At 44.4% G+C, this 18,987-nt stretch overlaps 1 protein-coding gene across 3 annotated transcripts; it reads left to right on the top strand.

Annotated features, from left to right (window-relative positions):
* The first annotated feature begins 237 nt into the window (after positions 1-237).
* On the top strand, positions 238-17,668 carry pink1 (PTEN induced kinase 1). 3 transcript variants are annotated; one of them, XM_041206724.1, is made up of 9 exons: positions 239-575; positions 2,610-4,061; positions 4,095-4,268; positions 5,568-5,665; positions 7,685-7,867; positions 13,798-13,961; positions 14,466-14,593; positions 14,767-15,003; positions 16,531-17,668. In XM_041206724.1, the coding sequence occupies exons 1-9, from the start codon at positions 255-257 to the stop codon at positions 16,780-16,782; spliced, it is 3,009 nt and encodes a 1,002-aa protein (XP_041062658.1). In that variant the 5' UTR covers positions 239-254; the 3' UTR covers positions 16,783-17,668. The 3 variants fall into 3 exon arrangements, with proteins under 3 accessions (XP_041062659.1, XP_041062658.1, XP_041062657.1); XM_041206723.1 differs by having other exon boundaries at positions 2,610-4,268; XM_041206725.1 differs by lacking the exon at positions 7,685-7,867 and having other exon boundaries at positions 238-575; positions 2,610-4,268.
* Positions 17,669-18,987: the final 1,319 nt, after the last annotated feature.

The raw sequence follows: 18,987 nt of genomic DNA, 5'->3' as shown, positions 1-18,987 counted from the left end.
GTGAGGGCGCGGGCGGATATTATGGTAAAAATAAAGCTGCAGTTTGTTTGGTTTGACGCTGTCAGGGTGTGAGGCGGCCGCGGTCTATTTGTGGGTGTTGCCATGGTGACGGCTCTTGTTTGAGGTAAATCCTGAACGTTGACAGGATTAACGCTTCCCTTCAGACTCTGGCTCAAACACCAGCTTCATTCCACCACCGCTCCCCCCACCCACCCACCATGTTGAAAACCAAGACGGAGGTTTAAGCCTTCAAAATGTCGGTGCGACGGCTCCTGGCCCGCGGCTTCGAGCTCGGCCGCTCGGCCTTGCGCCTCGTCGCCCCCGCGGCCAGGGCCAAGGGCAGCGCGGCCTTCGGGCGGCCCTGGGCCCAGCAGCCGCTGCGGGCCGCCCTACCCGCCCGTTACCGCTATTTCCGCCTGTCCGTGGGCGGCCTGGCGGTTCAGCTCCAGCGCCGAGCGTCCCGGCAGATCCCCGGGCTTGGCGGGGCCTTGCTGGCCTTCGGCCTGGGGCTAGGCTTCATCGAGCAGCAGGTGGAGGAGGTGAGGATGGGGGTTGCTGCCTGCGAGGACATCCAGGTAAAAACAAAACAAAACAAGTGTTGGTTCAGACAACTTCTGAATAGTCAGACGAACGTTTCAGGGCTGAATTTTCATCTTGCTGCTCTGGCCTAAAACTGGCGTTGCCCAATCATTGCCAGATGTTAATTGGGGATGAATTCAATTTAGGTGAAAATCGTGCGGGAAGCCAATTCCTAACGCTAGTTTTAGGCCCAAATAGCAAGTTGATAATCCACCCCTCTAAAATCAGTTGATGTTTGAGCTAATCAAACTGCTAATTTGGAAGTTAGGAAGCCTTGACTCTGCTAACTTGCCTTTAAACTCTGATTTGATAGCCCAGGCTCATGAATAAGCAATCACTTGAGCAAGATATTGGTAGAAGCCTGTGCAACCCTATCCTAACATGTATTGGTTTAATCAAAAAGAGCATATCCTAATGTGTCAATTAGGGGCCTGGCAAATTAATGGTGTTACCCATTCGTTATACTTGCACTTGTTACAGACTTTACGTGAGCTTTTGCAATAGAACTTGTGGCGGTTGGAAATCCAAACAATACATTGCCTCCTGTAGAGGATCTGGGAACTGTGTGAACAGGGCAAGTAACCATACCTTAGTCAGATTGAAGAATCCTTACTGAGATATGCAGAGTCTGAACCAGGAAGTGTAAGTTAGAATATTGAATTCATTGACAAGTCATGTATAGAAATTGAAAGATGAGATTAACATCTTACGAATTCACCAAGGCTCCTTCGACAGCACCTTCCAAAACCACGACCACTGCCATCTAGAAGGACAAGGGCAGCAGATAGACGGGAACACCACCACCTGGAAGTCCCCCTCCAAGCCGCTCACTATCCTGACTTGGAAATATGTCGCCATTCCTTCACTGTCACTGGGTCAAAATCCTGGGACTCCCTTCTTAACAGCACTGTGGGTGTACCTAGACCACATGGACTGCAGCTGTTCAAGAAGGCAGGCTCACCACCACCTTCTCGAGGGCAATTAGGGATGGGCAATAAATGCTGGCCTAGCCGATGATGCCCACATCCCATGAATGAATAAAAAATTAGGCAGAAAGAAATAGTGAAACAAATACTCAAAAAAATGTGTCTATAATTAAAATCTGAAGGAATGAGACTTCACACTTATATAAGTTAATTTTCAGTGCCAGAGGCTGTTTGGTAGTAATTAAAACTTATCATGCCATTATCACTTAGGCTGGAATGGACAAGCCCTAGGTTTTTCTTGCATCTGTTAGGTAAGTACCCCAACTTCATACCCTTCTGCATATGTCAATGCTGATCTCTCAGCAAGGTACTGTTATAGCACAGCAACCCAGAAGGCAGCTTCCTGATTTTCTCATTTTACTGCGCATGCATGACTACTGGATATGCCCTCAATAATGTTATTTTTACTACAAAATCCTGGTTATTGTTCTCAGGGGAGATGAGGAATTTTCCTGAGTTTAATATCAAATATGATCAGTCATTATTTAAGATGGATAATGGTGAATGTAAACCAATACCACAGCAGAGATTAAACCATTTTCCTACTCCTCCAAAATAAAACTTCACTGAGCAACAAAGTGATTTAATAGCAAAAGTTCTACCCCATCAGTGACCATTGGTTTGATTTGCTTGATGTGATTCACTCCCTACTCTGGTGAAGCACTTCAGCTTCATTATTATGAAATTTAGGAATTTTTCAGTTTCAGTCTTGCTAGCTTCCTGATTATCTGGGATGGTGGATCTGACAATGAAGCCATGGCATCTTAATTTCCTAGAATAGCCTGGAGAACTTGCCCTGTTAACCGGTGGGCAGGAATTTAGTAGATTACTAAGAGTGCTAATGGCAGGGCTAAATTTTTTAGCAGTTCTACTCATAAAGCTGAATAAAGATTTGCAGTTCATTCAAAACTAACTGCACTTGATAAAAGTTCTAATATCCATAAATATGTGCTCATTGGTAAATTTTGGTTAGTCACTGAATGCTATTTCTCCCCTCACCTGCATCTTCATAAATGTATTTGTTCTATTATTTCCATTTGCCAGACATTGTTTAAAAGGAAGAAAATTAAATATGAAAACTCCATACCTTTGTGCACCCGTGGATATCGGTTTGAAGATTACCAGATTGGATACCACATTGGAAAGGGGTGTAATGCAGCTGTGTACAAGGCGTTTATCCCTGGACTGGTCAACCCAAAGGCAAGCAATACGATCACAACAAAGCAGACAGTCCAAGAGGGTAGTGGGGAGGGAAAGACTGAACCCACTGTAAAGGATGTCTCCAGTGAGAATCCCGAAATACGAAAGAGCACAATGATTATAGAGGAAACATCAAGTTTGAGTTTTACGATTTTGAAGAGCGAACCATCAACTGACCCTGACCCACTGAGTGTGTCTGAAGGAGACATCAGCTACCCACAGGGTGCTTCCAAGGGAGACATCAGCTACCCACTGGGTGCTTCCGAAGGAGACATCAGCTACCCACTGGGTGCTTCCGAAGGAGACATCAGCCACCCACTGGGTGCTTCCGAAGGAGACATCAGCCACCCACTGGGTGCTTCCGAAGGAGACATCAGCCACCCACTGCGTGCTTCCGAAGGAGACATCAGCCACCCACTGGGTGCTTCCGAAGGAGACATCAGCCACCCACTGGGTGCTTCCGAAGGAGACATCAGCCACGCACTGGGTGCTTCCGAAGGAGACATCAGCCACCCACTAGCTGCTTCCGAAGGAGACATCAGCCACCCACTAGCTGCTTCTGAAGGAGACATCAGCCACCCACTAGCTGCTTCTGAAGGAGACATCAGCCACCCACTAGCTGCTTCTGAAGGAGACATCAGCCACCCACTAGCTGCTTCTGAAGGAGACATCAGCCACCCACTAGCTGCTTCTGAAGGAGACATCAGCCACCCACTAGCTGCTTCTGAAGGAGACATCAGCCACCCACTAGCTGCTTCTGAAGGAGACATCAGCCACCCACTAGCTGCTTCTGAAGGAGACATCAGCCACCCACTAGCTGCTTCTGAAGGAGACATCAGCCACCCACTAGCTGCTTCTGAAGGAGACATCAGCCACCCACTAGCTGCTTCTGAAGGAGACATCAGCCACCCACTAGCTGCTTCTGAAGGAGACATCAGCCACCCACTAGCTGCTTCTGAAGGAGACATCAGCCACCCACTAGCTGCTTCTGAAGGAGACATCAGCCACCCACTAGCTGCTTCTGAAGGAGACATCAGCCACCCACTAGCTGCTTCTGAAGGAGACATCAGCCACCCACTAGCTGCTTCTGAAGGAGACATCAGCCACCCACTAGCTGCTTCTGAAGGAGACATCAGCCACCCACTAGCTGCTTCTGAAGGAGACATCAGCCACCCACTAGCTGCTTCTGAAGGAGACATCAGCCACCCACTAGCTGCTTCTGAAGGAGACATCAGCCACCCACTAGCTGCTTCTGAAGGAGACATCAGCCACCCACTAGCCGCTTCTGAAGGAGACATCAGCCACCCACTAGCCGCTTCTGAAGGAGACATCTGCTGCCTACTGGATGCTTCCGAGGGAGACGTCAGCTACCCACTGAGTGCTTCCGAAGGAGACGTCAGCTACCCACTGAGTGCTTCTGAAGGAGACGTCAGCTACCCACTGGGTGCTTCCATGGGAGAAGTCAGCTACCCACTGGCTCTAAAAATGCTTTGGAACATAAAAGTAAGTTACATACAGTGAAAGTTTGTTGCTTGAGCCTGGATCAAAAATGACCAAACAGGTCTAGGCAGTGGGCGGTGAGGGGGGTCATTCAACCTGACAGTCTGCCTCTCTTCTGTGGTTACATTTGTATCCAGGTATTCTTGGAGAAGGAGCAGGTGGTATCTGCTGGTGTGCTTGAGGCTTTCTGCCCACCCCAGTGGGTGCCGCAGGGGCTGGAATACATTGTCTCCCCTCAAAATATTATTTTAATTAAATAAATTTCCTCTAAAGATTTGTTTTTTGTTACGGTGCCCCTTTAAGGGGCTGTCAATCTGTTCATTAGTTTGTTAATTTGTTTATTTAATTTTAAAAGAGTATACTGGGGTATTTGGCATACAGCTTGAGTGGGCATATAATGAATATTTTGAAGGCCGTATTCTGAATTTAACATACTTCACTCTCCACCTATTTGTAAAAAGAAAGTCATAATTTTTTAATGTAATATTTCTCCTGTTTTAGGGCTCAATTGCTTGATTAACAATGTAATTAATTCCCTAACAATAACAGTGTAACATCAGGAAAGTAAAATTATGTATGAAAAATATTTGCAGTGGATGAATACACCAGAATTAAACTTGTCTGGTGTGCAGCCTGTGGAGGATTTAAAATTTGTCACTGCTCTGGTGGTAACACTTTCCAAATCATGTTGAGGTGGATCATCAAGGAATAATCAACTCTTTGCAGGTAAATAGGTGGCTGTGCAGGTATATTTGAATTGTGTTTCTCTATCATGTTTAAGCCTTTCTGTTTCCTAAGCCATGAAGAACTGTCATTTCGATTTCCCCTTACATCAAAATATTGCTCAGCACGGGAGGAGCACTACAGATCAATTTGGGAATTAGCACCTTGGATCTGCCTGAATTGTGACCCAGCTGAGAAAAGCTAACACTAGCTGTTTTCTGTACCATCAGCACCAAATTTGTGACCTGTCTGAGATTTTAGCTGATGGGTTTGACTGGATCACATTACTTAACATGCAAGACAGTTGTTGATGTGCTTCTTCTCTTGGGTGAAATGACATGAACTTGAGAAAATAAGGCTGAATTGAAGGGAACTTTATTGTTAACGTTTTGTGGATCCCTGAGACAGAGATCATGGTTTTCACTGTCTCCTCCACCTCCCATTTTAAACTTTCTACTTCTGCTGTAAAGTGAAAAATGAAACTACTTGAGGCAAAAAGTATTTTAAAGCAAACGCTCGTGTTTTGCACATTAAGCCTCATGGAATTAATTGCCTTGATGCTTGAACTTTTCATTGCAGGCGGGGTCCTCCAGTGATGCAATCCTGACAGCAATGGGCAAGGAGCTGGTCCCAACCATCCCCAACGCTTTAACCAGAGAGTTTGACAGAACCAAAGGGTTAGTTACACACACGCAGCACCTATATTAGCAACCGTTGCCTCATTGGTATGAATGTGATAGGATAAGTGATTGCAGATATAGTACAGTTGGTTAAATACATTTGTTTGCAGGTGGATTTTTGTTTTGCTTAATATTCTTGTTTATGTAGTTATCATGTATTGTATCCCTCCTCAAAGGGCATACAGTTATTAGACCTGTCCAGATCAAGCTAATGCCAATGCAGTCAATGGGAGAACTATAAAAACCAGTAATAGGATACAAAAAAGCAATCAAAACGGCAAAAGGGTGTATGAAAAATAAAAAACTTGTAAGGGTCCTTATAGCTAACAACATGAGTTTTAATAAATATACTGAGACAGCACGGTAAACAGGAATTAAACACATTAAATACAGATGGAGGGGAGATTATAATGGATAACAAGGAAATACCTGTTAAGTTAGTACTTTGTATTGTTTTACAGCGGAGGAGGAGGATACATTACATATGGTACAAGGGAGAATAAAATAAGTAAAGGGGAGGAACCCGGTGGGTTTAATACAAAATAATGGCAATAATGGAGAAAGTAATGGTTCTGAAGATAGACAGGTGTCCAGAATCTGGTTTCTACTCCAGGGTGTTAACAGAAATAGGTGAGAAAACTACATCAGTAGTGGGGAACTTACTGATTACATCATCAGAGACAGGAGTGACTAAGCAATTCGACAAGTATCAGCTAATAAAAGAGAGTCATAAAATCGTAGAATAGTTCAGCAAAGGAGGAGGCCATTCAGACCATCCAGCCAGCTCTTTCGAAGAACAATTCAGAAAGACTCATTCCCCGTTTAACTGCCCATGTACACACACCGCTAAAGCTAGTGCAGAGGTACAAAAAGTAACCAACAAGGTGAATGATATGTGGGCCTTTATCTCAAGGTGCTTAAATTCAAAAGTGAGGAATTGATGCTTAAGTTGTACAGAGCCTTGATCATACCCAATATGATACACTGTGTTCAATTTTGGGCCACCAAACCTCAGGAATGATATATTGACTTTGGAAGGGGTACAATGCAGATTGACCAGAATGATACCAGGGCTTAACAGATTACAGTACGAGGACAAGTTACATAAACTTAGTTTGGATTCCCTTGAATTTAGAATGCTGAGGTATGATCTAATTGAGCCCTTTAAAATGATAATGGAATAAATACAGATAAATCATTTTCTCTGGTGATGGAACCAGAAAAAGGGGCATAATCTTAAAATTGGAGCTAGGAAAGGTTGGACAGACTGGGCTTGTTTCCACTGGAGTTTAGCAAAATGAGGGGTGATTTGATTGAAGTATACAAGATCCTGAACTGCCTTGACAAGGTGGCGGTGGAAAGGATGTTTCCTCTGGCGGGTGAGTCCAGGGCTAGGGGGCACTGTTTTAAAATTAGGGGTCTCCCATTTAGGACCAAGATGAGATTAATTTTCTCTGAGGGCTATGCGACTTTGGAACTCTCTGCCTCAGAATGCGGTGGAGGTGGGGTCATTGAACATTTTTAAGGCAGAGGTAGATAGAGTCTTGTTAGGCAAGGGAATCAAAGGTTATCGGGGGTAGATGGGAGTGTGGAATTTGAAAACACAAGCAGATCAGCTGTGATCTTATTGAATGGAAGAGCAGGCTCGAGGGGCCGAATGGTCTACTCCTGTTCAGTGATGAAACTGGCTCGTGAGGCTGAAATACCTACACCTGTTCCTGTGTTTCCTCTGACATGAAAGAGTGGCTTTGGGTGACTTCCTCTTACCTCACAGTTATAGCCAAGATAAAATTCTGCACCTGTGGCATTGAATCTGCCCCTTAATATTGTGGGATAGCTTGCTGCTGTGCCAGCTTACAGCACTGCAGCTCCACCAACAAATTGGAGTATAATGGCAATTTCAATTGAAATCATGTAACATTATCTTATGTGCTACAGCCAGGGACAACAAGACACAGATTATGTGAATTTTCCTCCTGAATTATTCTTATAGCTTGTCCCTATAACTTTGATCAGACCCTACAGTCATAACAGAAAGAAGATGAAACCACATCCAAACATCATCCAGATTGTCCGAGCTTTCATAGACAATGTCCCTCTCTTGCCTGGAGCTTGGATAGATTACCCTGATGTACTGCCAACCAGATTGAATCCTTGTGGGTTGGGACACAACCGCACCCTCTTTCTAGTGATGAAAAGGTAAGCAGTTTAGACCCTGCCAGGCATTATGCGTTCAAGGACCGCAAGCTGAAGAATTAGTCCAGGTCCATCATGTGTTGTGCTTGAGTTTGGACAAGAAGGAAACCTGAAAGTGACCATGGTGAAACACGATGTAGATCTCTGCATGGGGTGGAAGAGATTGACTGAATCCTAGATCTTGAACATCTGTTCTATGTAGCCAGAGTTAGCCTACCTCACAATTCATTGATCCCAGATTTATGTTGGTTAAGCAGGAAGAGATTGCTGGAAGAGATTCATAACTGTTTTTAATGCCTGTCAGCATTCCTTTTGTACTTTTTTGTAAAACTGGTACAACATGGATAGCTTGTGAACCCCTGGTTGGGAGATAATCTATATAACATGTTGCGGTGTTGGTTGCAGTATTAAACTAAATTTGGTCTGAGGATTCAGGTTATTTAAACGCGTCTGTGTGTCTGGGTGCGTGCACGCGATGGTGCTAATAATACAGCCAGTGGGGGAGACTTAGAAGTGTTCTCTCTAAGCTGTGCAGCCATGCAACAGTCCATCATGTGCTGCGCACGTAATCAAGGGCATGCCAACACACAGACCTGCTCCCCCAGAGCTGGTTTCCACTTCCCTGTTGGCCGTATCCACTGGCTGCTGTGCACGGGTCACTATGCCGAGCGTGTCGGGGCCGGAGCCTCCATCTACCTGGTTGCTGTCCTTGAGTACCTCACCACTGAGATCCTTCAGCTGGCCGGCAACACGGCCCTGCCACCAGCAGCTCACCATCTGCAATGATGAGGAGCTCAGCAAGCTGCTAGGAGGGTGCACCATAGCCCAGGATGGAGTCCTGCCCAACAACCAGGCTATGCTACTGCCCAAGAATACCAGGCACCCCAGCAAGGTTTATGCCTGAAGGGGCGAGATGAGAAAAAGATTCTGATGGTTAAATGAGGTTTCCTGCTACTTTAGCCCATGAGGAAAGAACTGATAGAATCCCCTGTGGCAGGAAATGAATGGAGAAGAGCCAAGCCTGACACAATTAGTGAGGTGGAATTAACAGCTGAAATTCTTCGTGTCGGTTCCTAGAGGCCAAAGCTGTCATTGGTCCTGATTAATGTGCACCAGCTGATTCCCTGAAACTAAACAGCAAGCCAGTGCCCTCCCACTCCACACCATTAGTTGGATTGATCAAATCTCCAGTTTCTCCCAGTCCTTCTCTTTCTCTCCCCGGCTCCATTACCCTGTGCAGCAATGAAAACAGTGCTCATTCTCTGCTTCCCTCCCCGACCCTCCTGCTCGCTGCTTCCCTCTCTGAGCTCTCGCTCACAGTGAGATGGGAGAGAAGTGGTAAGTGGGAAAGTCACGGAGGGAAGCAGTGAGTTGAAATAGACAGCAGGTCAGGAGTAGTGGCAAGCTGGAGGCAGGGAGCTGTGAACAAAGGCTAAATTGAAAGAGGTACTGAGTTATTTAGAGTTAGTAAGAGGATTTTTGGGCCAGTTAATGCTACTGACGTAGCCATTCTGCTGCAGCTTGTTTTGTAGAATTATTAAAGAAAGGTTGATCCCAAAGACATTTGACACATTAAAAACACAAGGACATTTCTAGGGAGTGTGTGAAAAGTTTTGGACTCCTATCCCTGATCTCCAGATAATAATGCAAAGTTTCATGTAGCTCTATTTTGAGCTTGTTAAATTGAAACAAATGAGCCATTGCTACCAATTCAACATTTCTTTTGTCACTAAAATACAAGCTATAATATAAAAGCTAACAAAGCCTCTCCCAAGTATAGTTTTGAGGTGGTTATGACATTGAACTTAAAACCTAAATGTTTTGCAACCGTGGTAAATTTAAAATTGAATTCACTAAATCTGGTAATTTGTGGACTAGCATGTTATTGTATCAGTGGCTGAGGGTGTGTTCTTTCTTCTTCCATACGTATGGTAACTTTTCAAAAATATATATTATAAATAGGTTTTTATTGTTTCTACTGGTGGCATACATCTGCACCTCACCTTGATAAAGGTGCACATAACAAAATTAATTCCACACGGATGGAAAAAAAATAGATCATTATTTGCAACCCTCATACCTTTCACCTGATCCAGGCAGACCTTCTTTGAATGCATTTCCATCTCTGTAGGAGTTGCTAGAGTGTCTAGAGAGAGAGGGAGGGAGAAAGTGAGGTTCTGTTAGGGATTTCTGCAGTCTCCCCACTAGACCTATAAAATAAACTCAAAACAAAAACAGAAACAGAATTAGCTGGAAAAACTCAGCAGGTCTGGCAGCATCGGCGGAGAAGAAAAGAATTGACGTTTCGAGTCCTCATGACCCTTCGACAGAACTTGAGTTCGAGTCCAAGAAAGAGTTGAAATATAAGCTGGTTTAAGGTGTGTGTGTGGGGGGCGGAGAGAGAGAGAAAGAGAGAGAGAGAGGTGGAGGTGGGGGGGTGGTGTGGTTGTAGGGACAAACAAGCAGTGATAGAAGCAGATCATCAAAAGATGTCAACAACAATAGTACAAAAGAACACATAGGTGTTAAAGTTAAAGTTGGTGATATTATCTAAACGAATGTGCTAATTAAGAATGGATGGTAGGGCACTCAAGGTATAGCTCTAGTGGGGGTGTTTTTTTTTAAAAAATAATGGAAATAGGTGGGAAAAGGAAAATCTTTATAATTTATTGGGAAAAAAAAGGAAGGGGGAAACAGAAAGGGGGTGGGAGCTCACGACCTAAAGTTGTTGAATTCAATATTCAGTCCGGAAGGCTGTAAAGTGCCTAGTCGGAAGATGAGATGTTGTTCCTCCAGTTTGCGTTGGGCTTCACTGGAACAATGCAGCAAGCCAAGGACAGACATGTGGGCAAGAGAGCAGGGTGGAGTGTTAAAATGGCAAGCGACAGGGAGGTTTGGGTCATTCTTGCGGACAGACCGCAGGTGTTCTGCAAAGCGGTCGCCCAGTTTATGTTTGGTCTCTCCAATGTAGAGGAGACCACATTGGGAGCAATGAATGCAGTAGGCTAAGTTGGGGGAAATGCAAGTGAAATGCTGCTTCACTTGAAAGGAGTGTTTGGGTCCTTGGACGGTGAGGAGAGAGGAAGTGAAGGGGCAGGTGTTGCATCTTTTGCGTGGGCATGGGGTGGTGCCATAGGAGGGGGTTGAGGAGTAGGGGGTGATGGAGGAGTGGACCAGGGTGTCCCGGAGGGAGCGATCCCTACGGAATGCCGATAGGGGGGGGTGAAGGGAAGATGTGTTTGGTGGTGGCATCATGCTGGAGTTGGCGGAAATGGCAGAGGATGATCCTTTGAATGCGGAGGCTGGTGGGGTGATAAGTGAGGACAAGAGGGACCCTATCATGTTTCTGGGAGGGAGGAGAAGGCGTGAGGGCGGATGCGCGGGAGATGGACCGGACACGGTTGAGGGCCCTGTCAACGACCGTGGGTGGAAAACCTCGGTTAAGGAAGAAGGAGGACATGTCAGAGGAACTGTTTTTGAAGGTAGCATCATCAGAACAGATGCGACGGAGGCGAAGGAACTGAGAGAATGGGATGGAGTCCTTACAGGAAACGGGGTGTGAGGAGCTGTAGTTGAGATAGCTGTGGGAGTCGGTGGGTTTGTAATGGATATTGGTGGACAGTCTATCACCAGAGATTGAGACAGAGAGGTCAAGGAAGGGAAGGGAAGTGTCAGAGATGGACCACGTGAAAATGATGGAGGGGTGGAGATTGGAAGCAAAATTAATAAATTTTTTCAAGTCCCGACGAGAGCATGAAGCAGCACCGAAGTAATCATCGATGTACCGGAGAAAGAGTTGTGGAAGGGGGCCAGAGTAGGACTGGAACAAGGAATGTTCCACATACCCCATAAAGAGACAGGCATAGCTGGGGCCCGCTATCTCGACTACAGCTCCTCACACCCCGCTTCCTGTAAGGACTCAATCCCATTCTCTCAGTTCCCTGTCCTCCTTCTTCCTTAACCGAGGTTTTCCACCCACGGTCGTTGACAGGGCCCTCAACCGTGTCTGGTCCATCTCCCGCGCATCCGCCCTCACGCCTTCTCCTCCCTCCCAGAAACATGATAGGGTCCCTCTTGTCCTCACTTATCACCCCACCAGCCTCCGCATTCAAAGGATCATCCTCCGCCATTTCCGCCAACTCCAGCATGATGCCACCACCAAACACATCTTCCCTTCATCCCCCCTATCAGCATTCCGTAGGGATCGCTCCCTCCGGGACACCCTGGTCCACTCCTCCATCACCCCCTACTCCTCAACCCCCTCCTATGGCACCACCCCATGCCCACGCAAAAGATGCAACACCTGCCCCTTCACTTCCTCTCTCCTCACCGTCCAAGGACCCAAACACTCCTTTCAAGTGAAGCAGCATTTCACTTGCATTTCCCCCAACTTAGTCTACTGCATTCGTTGCTCCCAATGTGGTCTCCTCTACATTGGAGAGACCAAACATAAACTGGGCGACCGCTTTGCAGAACACCTGCGGTCTGTCCACAAGAATGACCCAAACCTCCCTGTCGCTTGCCATTTTAACACTCCACCCTGCTCTCTTGCCCACATGTCTGTCCTTGGCTTGCTGCATTGTTCCAGTGAAGCCCAACGCAAACTGGAGGAACAACACCTCATCTTCCGACTAGGGACTTTACAGCCTTCCGGACTGAATATTGAATTCAACAACTTTAGGTCGTGAGCTCCCTCCCCCATCCCCACCCTCTTTCTGTTTCCCCCTTCCTTTTTTTTTTCCAATAAATTGTAAAGATTTTCCTTTTCCCACCTATTTCCATTATTTTTAAAAAAAAACACCCCCACTAGAGCTATACCTTGAGTGCCCTACCATCCATTCTTAATTAGCACATTCGTTTAGATAATATCACCAACTTTAACTTTAACACCTATGTGTTCTTTTGTACTATTGTTGTTGACATCTTTTGATGATCTGCTTCTATCACTGGTTGTTTGTCCCTACAACCACACCACCCCCCCCACCTCCACCTCTCTCTCTCTCTCTCCGCCCCCCCCACACACACACCTTAAACCAGCTTATATTTCAACTCTTTCTTAGACTCGAACTCAAGTTCTGTCGAAGAGTCATGAGGACTCGAAACGTCAACTCTTTTCTTCTCCGCTGATGCTGCCAGACCTGCTGAGTTTTCCAGGTAATTCTGTTTTTGTTTTTGTTTTGAATTTCCAGCATCCGCAGTTTTTTTGTTTTTATCTCTATAAAATAAACTATTGGAACTGTAGATTTTTCCTCCTTCCTGTTGGGAAACATTCAGCCTCCACTTAGGAAAAGCCAAGGTGACATGTTTGAAATCAGAAACTCACGATGGTGAAGTATGTGCAACATTGAATAGAATGACTTTTGAGCAAGTCATGCTCTAGACTGCACCCAAAACAAAAAGTCGCTTAAACACTGATGGCTCAGCTATTTGTGACAGATTAGGAAGGTCAAACATTCAGTCACTGGTCTGTGCTGCACTGAGTAGTACAACTGGTCCCTTATGGCTCTGTGTTAGAGATCTGATTCTTGATTGTTATCCACTGACCGTTGCTGGAACTCTGAGTGGAGATTGAGTCAGGACAGGATAGTCTTTGGCTATGTTGTCCCTACAAGTCAGATGCTTGCTATCTGGCTTCGCTTGGATGAGGTGCCAGAGGTTACTTTGCTACAGGAGGGGTTGTATTGCAACATAAGTCAACACCTTTAGCGGGGAAACAGAAAATTAATGTGAAAGGAGTAGTGGTGAAAAAAGCACCATTTTAGACAATGGGCATTTTGAACCATGTGAGGTTGCATGCTGCTATTGGAAGTGTTGCTGCTTTTTAAAAAAGTGGCATGTTGAATAATTTGAAAAACTTTGTAGTCAGCTATTTGATAACACCCTTTTTGGCAGGACAACATGCAGAGTTGACATTTGTGTGTTTTCTGCCCTAGCTATCCATGCACCCTGCGCCAGTACCTTCAGGTCTGTATCCCCAACACAAACTGTGCGACTCTGATGATTCTTCAATTACTGGAGGGAGTGGATCATCTAGTTCAGCATGGCATTGCACACAGAGACCTGAAGTCTGATAACATCCTGGTGGAGTTTGATTCAGGTGATTGTACGAATTGAGTGGGAGCAGTCATTAACACTTAGATTTTTTAAAGTTTTACTGACTCTGCATGCACAAAAAATAGTTAGACATTCTGGGCATAACATATCAGTAAGAGAAGATTTGTCCATAATTCCAGTCTTGAGCCACAGAATTCCTGTACGGGATAAAGCCCTAGCTCAGTATTTACACAATGTATAGTGGTACTCATTTTTGAAGATCATTTTTTTTGCCTTTTTCTAAAAATATTCAATGAGAAAAATGGAATGGTTTGCAGTCAGTATTTCATGTAGGACACTGACATGTAGGTCACTGCTTCTGAGGCACATCATAAGATTATTTTTCTGCTATATTTTGTAGATCGTTTTTTTTCTTTTTACCATTTTAATTCTACGAAAAATAATTAATTTTCAATTCATAGCACCCTTGCCTCAGTTGTAGAGTTGCTGATTCAAGACCCACTAATAAAGGGTATAAATTCAAGTCTTTTTTCTGTGCTTTGTTCAGTTGGCTGTCCACGTTTGGTGATCACTGATTTTGGTTGCTGTCTGGCAGAGGAATGTCTCGGGTTGAGGCTTCCTTTTACTAGCATGGATGTCGACCGGGGAGGAAATGGCTGCCTAATGGCTCCTGAGGCAAGTGCACTGGGAAAAATAAGTAAAATCAGGCAGAGCTGCTACTTGTGCACAGTTAATGTTTGTAGTGCAACATATTTGTCTGTAAATGCAATCAGAGTGAACAAGTCAACATTCTTTGACTTATTGGTGCACTATGTCTTAAATCTAATCCTTACTACTGTGCTTTCTAGATTTCTGCAGCAGTCCCTGGACCCAGTGTAACTATTGATTACAGCAAATCAGATGCCTGGTCGGTGGGTACCTTAGCCTATGAGATCCTGGATCTTCATAATCCATTTTATGGATGTGGAATGGATTACCTGGAGAGCAGGAACTATCAAGAGGATAAGCTGCCACCTCTGCCTGGCTCTGTTCACAGAGACGTGAGGCTGGTGGTGAAACTTTTGTTGTGCAGAGATCCTAAGAGGGTGAGTACAGCAGCAATGGTTGAAACAGTTCATTGACTGGAAATGACATGATCGTTTTATAAGTGCCCTTGGAAGATCACAACTTTGCTTTTTATGAACGTACAAAATTGACAGCCAGGTGGTTCATTGAACCTGTCCAAGAATGCAAGAGCAAGAGTAGGCCATACGGCTCATTGAGCCTGCTCTTCCATTCAGTACGATCATGGCTGATCTTGGGCTTTAACTTGATTTTCCCGCTTGGTCCCCATATTCCTCGATTCCCTGAGACCCCAAAATTTTGTCTATCCCAGCCTTAAATGTATTCAGTGATGGAACATCCACAACCCTCTGGAGTAGAGAATTCCAAAGATTCACAACCCTTTAAGCCCTACACAATGGCCAGAACATTATTATCACATATCTCCTCTCCATAACCACCCCAGCAAACACCCATCACCTTCCCAACTGCTCCCACTGAGCTTTGCAACCATGTACTCTCCTGGGAGGAAAAAAACCCAGGGCCAATAAGGTTAAAAAAAAAGACTTGGAAAAATTCTTCGTCAAACCCCTGAGACAATCGAAATCAGTCTGGGAGATCGCATAGACCAAGTATTTCTATAAAGACACTAGCTTATGATATGTCCCAGCTAAGAACAGGTTTGACTCCCTCTCGAAGCACCCACCACACCAGCTGGCAATGTATTCCACCTCTTCTAAAAACGCTGACTTGCTGGGGTACAGGTTCAAAGACATGGTACCTGGCTGCCTATTATGTGTGAGCTCTAGGCAGTGAATGCCAACAAGCTTATTCAAGTAAACAGTGCCATAGCCAACCCCAAACTCAACTCTGTCCTTGCCTAATGTCGCTACTGTAGGGGTCACTGGACAGGGAAACCATGTGGTTTATCTTGAGGCCAGTTGTAGTGCCCCATCTCTACCCTGACTGGCTTTGCTGAATTCTCAGGGAATCGAGGGATTATGGGGAGTGAATTGGAAAGTGGAGTTTAAAGCCCAAGGTCAGCCATGATGGTATTCAGTGATGGAGCAGGCCTGATGACCCGTACGGGCTACACCTGCTCCTATTTGTTGTGTTCTTGTACTCCTCCAAAATTTCAACACATGCAGATATGCAGGTGCCATCCACCCGGCAGTGACTCACTCAATTGTCCATGGAAGTGAAGATGAGAATCTTGAAATATAAACAGAAAATGCTGGAAACATTCAGCAGGTCAGGCAGCATCTGTGGAGAGGAACTTAGTAGGCATTTCAGGTTGATGAATTTTAATTTTTGACTCTCTGCAGCACAGGGTACCAATGGAACTTGTAAGGAAAGATGAAGGGATTATCTCCTTCCATCCTGTATTCAAAGACCTCCTAAAGACTTTTCCCCCTTGGCTGTTTTTCTCAGTTTTTGGCACTGGGGCACTGAGGCTGAACATACTGTCCTCCCTCCCAACCTCAGCTGACATAAGCTAAAAGTGTGGAATTTCATTATCTGTCGATCTGTATAACCTAGGAATGACCAATTTTTTTTCTTCCTTCTCGCAGCGCCTGTCAGCAAGAGCTGCTGCAAACATGCTGCACCTACACCTGTGGGGGGCAGAGCTCCTTGCCTCCACACAGATCAGTGTGGAGAAGGTTTTCGATTGGCTTCGGTGCCAGACTCTGTTCACCTTCCTGCAGGTCGCAATGAATCATGAATTATCCGTGGAGACCGAACTAAAGAGAAGCTTCTTGGCAAATATCAACTTCGAAGAATTGAGCCTGGGACTGGATCTACTGCAACACGGGAAGGGCTGAATGAGTTCACATCAATAAATAAAACCCTGGGTTCTAAAACAGAATTTAGTTAAATTACTGCTACTAATTAGGGATCTGGGAATAAAACTTTGCATTTAGTTCATGATTAATGAGATGAATAAGAGCTTGACATTATGTCTGGGACTTATCCTGACCCAATAGTTAATGATAAACATCTAATGCAATCTCTCACCATACAGTACTCGACTGACATTTAAGGGAAATAAATGATTGGCTTCCATGGATCTGAAGCAGCTGGTAAATAAATATGTGCATATGTGATTAACCCTGTGTTTACTGTAGAATTTTACTGACCCTGCCATTCTGAAATAGAGGCCAGCTGCTATTGAGTTGATTTTTTGCACAGCTTGTACCTCGAAGTTGAGCCCTGGAACTCAGCAGTTTTAGTTAACAAAATGAGTCCAGGGGAAAGTCCAAGGTTCACAGTGCATGACACCGTCAAGTTGTAAAGTGTATGAGAAGAACAAAGACAAATCGTTAGTAGTTGTAGGTGACACTGAGCCTAGGTTTTTAACTCCCATAGATTGTCAGAGGAAAGGGAGACTGGGGGGATGCAAGAAATTCCAGTTTTGAGATTTTGGGGAGGGAAAATTAAGTTTGTGGACATGAGATATTAATCCTGTGAGCAGGCACTGTTTGTCATGTGCCGGTTCCATTTAGGGGAAAAAATCTAGCAAATAACTGGAACATTTTTCTGCACATCTTGCTTGTTTTCTGTATTGCAGCAGTTTATCTTGCAGCTAAATTAGTTACTGGGCTTGCTAAGTAGGCAGTCACGCTGATGCACAGGTATGTTTTCAGTCTGCATTTACAATACAGTCCTGTTTAAAGTAGCTTAAATAAACAGTACCATCTGATATTTGAACATTGATCTCATTTTCATTTCCCTCAGGCCTTTTGTTTTTGTTGCTGCTGTCAATCATTGATATCCAACACTGATCTCTCACATGAGTCAACATCAACAATTTAAATACATTTTCAGCTATGAACTAAACTTCAAAAATACTTAGTCTAGATCGATTCCATTCAAATTTGGAAATTCAATACCATCTAACATTTAAACAATAAGATGAAACACAAGATTCTGAAGGGAATTGACAGGGTAGATACTGAGAGGTTTTTTTCTTCTGGCTGGGGAATCTAGAACACTGGCAGTCTCAGGATGAGGGGCGAATCATATAGGACTGAGATGAGGAGAAATTTCTTCTCTCAAAATTTGTGAATATTTGGACTCTATCCCAGAGGGTTGTGAATACTCCACTATTGTCTATCTTGACGTTAAATTCAAGATTTTTGGTCTCAGGGAATCGATGGATATAGAGAGCATGCTGGAAAGTGGAGTTGAAGCTGAGGATCAGCCATGTTGAATTGAATAGCGGAGGAGGCCTGAAGGCTCGTAGGGTCTTCTCTTGCCCTTATGTTCTTATGATGCCTTCTATTTGTATAACGTATGTACTTAATCACCTACCATCCACTCAGAAAATTACTTTCAACAATTCCCTTTCAGAAATTCCTCTTATTGTCTTTACTGCTTAAATGGCCTCCCCTTCTCCATAAGCATTTATATTTTCCCCTTTCAAATTTCATATACTACAACTTTATAAGCTCCTTGTGCTCGATAGATTAAAGTTCAAAATCCTTACTTTAGAATTTTTCCAAGGCTTTAATGTCTCTACAATGTCACCTCCCACACTGCATTCAAAAGTTTTCCAAAGATCCTTCTCTTCAACCATGCTTTTGTCCTAGCCCTGTAAAGTGCTCTGAGACATCTCTCTATGTGCAATGCACTATAGAAACAATTGTTTTTTCCCTGTCTTCTCATGCAGATAATGACTCTCACTGTAAGAGATCCCTAGGTCACTGTCAGCCCTGTGCTACCTCATCCAATTTCCAATCAAATCTTACATGGAACATGTAGTACCAAGACATGTTATGCATGCTAATTGGTCAGTGACATCACCTGTATCATTGACAAAAACTTAATTAAGTTCATAAAACACTGTTGGGAATTGTTATTTATTTGGACACAAACAGCCAAGTAAACATAAGCATTTGGCTCTTAAGGAGGTGGAAATTAGTTGGTTCAATAAATGAAAGTGTTGCCCACTAAGCCATATAGACCAGGAAGATTTCAGTTTCAATCATGGTCTCCCTTGAGTTAGTTGATCTCAGCTGGAATATGTG

Source organism: Carcharodon carcharias, chromosome 15 (genome assembly GCF_017639515.1).
Source record: "Carcharodon carcharias isolate sCarCar2 chromosome 15, sCarCar2.pri, whole genome shotgun sequence".
Taxonomy (NCBI): Eukaryota; Metazoa; Chordata; class Chondrichthyes; order Lamniformes; family Lamnidae; genus Carcharodon; species Carcharodon carcharias.
Note: the sequence above shows the minus strand (reverse complement) of the source record. Positions and strands in the feature narration are given on the sequence as shown.

Excerpts from the sequence above, each read along its gene's own strand:
- pink1 (XM_041206723.1), top strand. The coding sequence starts at position 255 with ATGTCGGTGCGACGGCTCCTGGCCCGCGGCTTCGAGCTCGGCCGCTCG. Across the intron at positions 576-2,609 it reads CTGCCTGCGAGGACATCCAG|ACATTGTTTAAAAGGAAGAA; the intron begins GTAAAAACAAAA and ends TCCATTTGCCAG. Across the intron at positions 5,666-7,684 it reads GAGTTTGACAGAACCAAAGG|ACCCTACAGTCATAACAGAA; the intron begins GTTAGTTACACA and ends AACTTTGATCAG.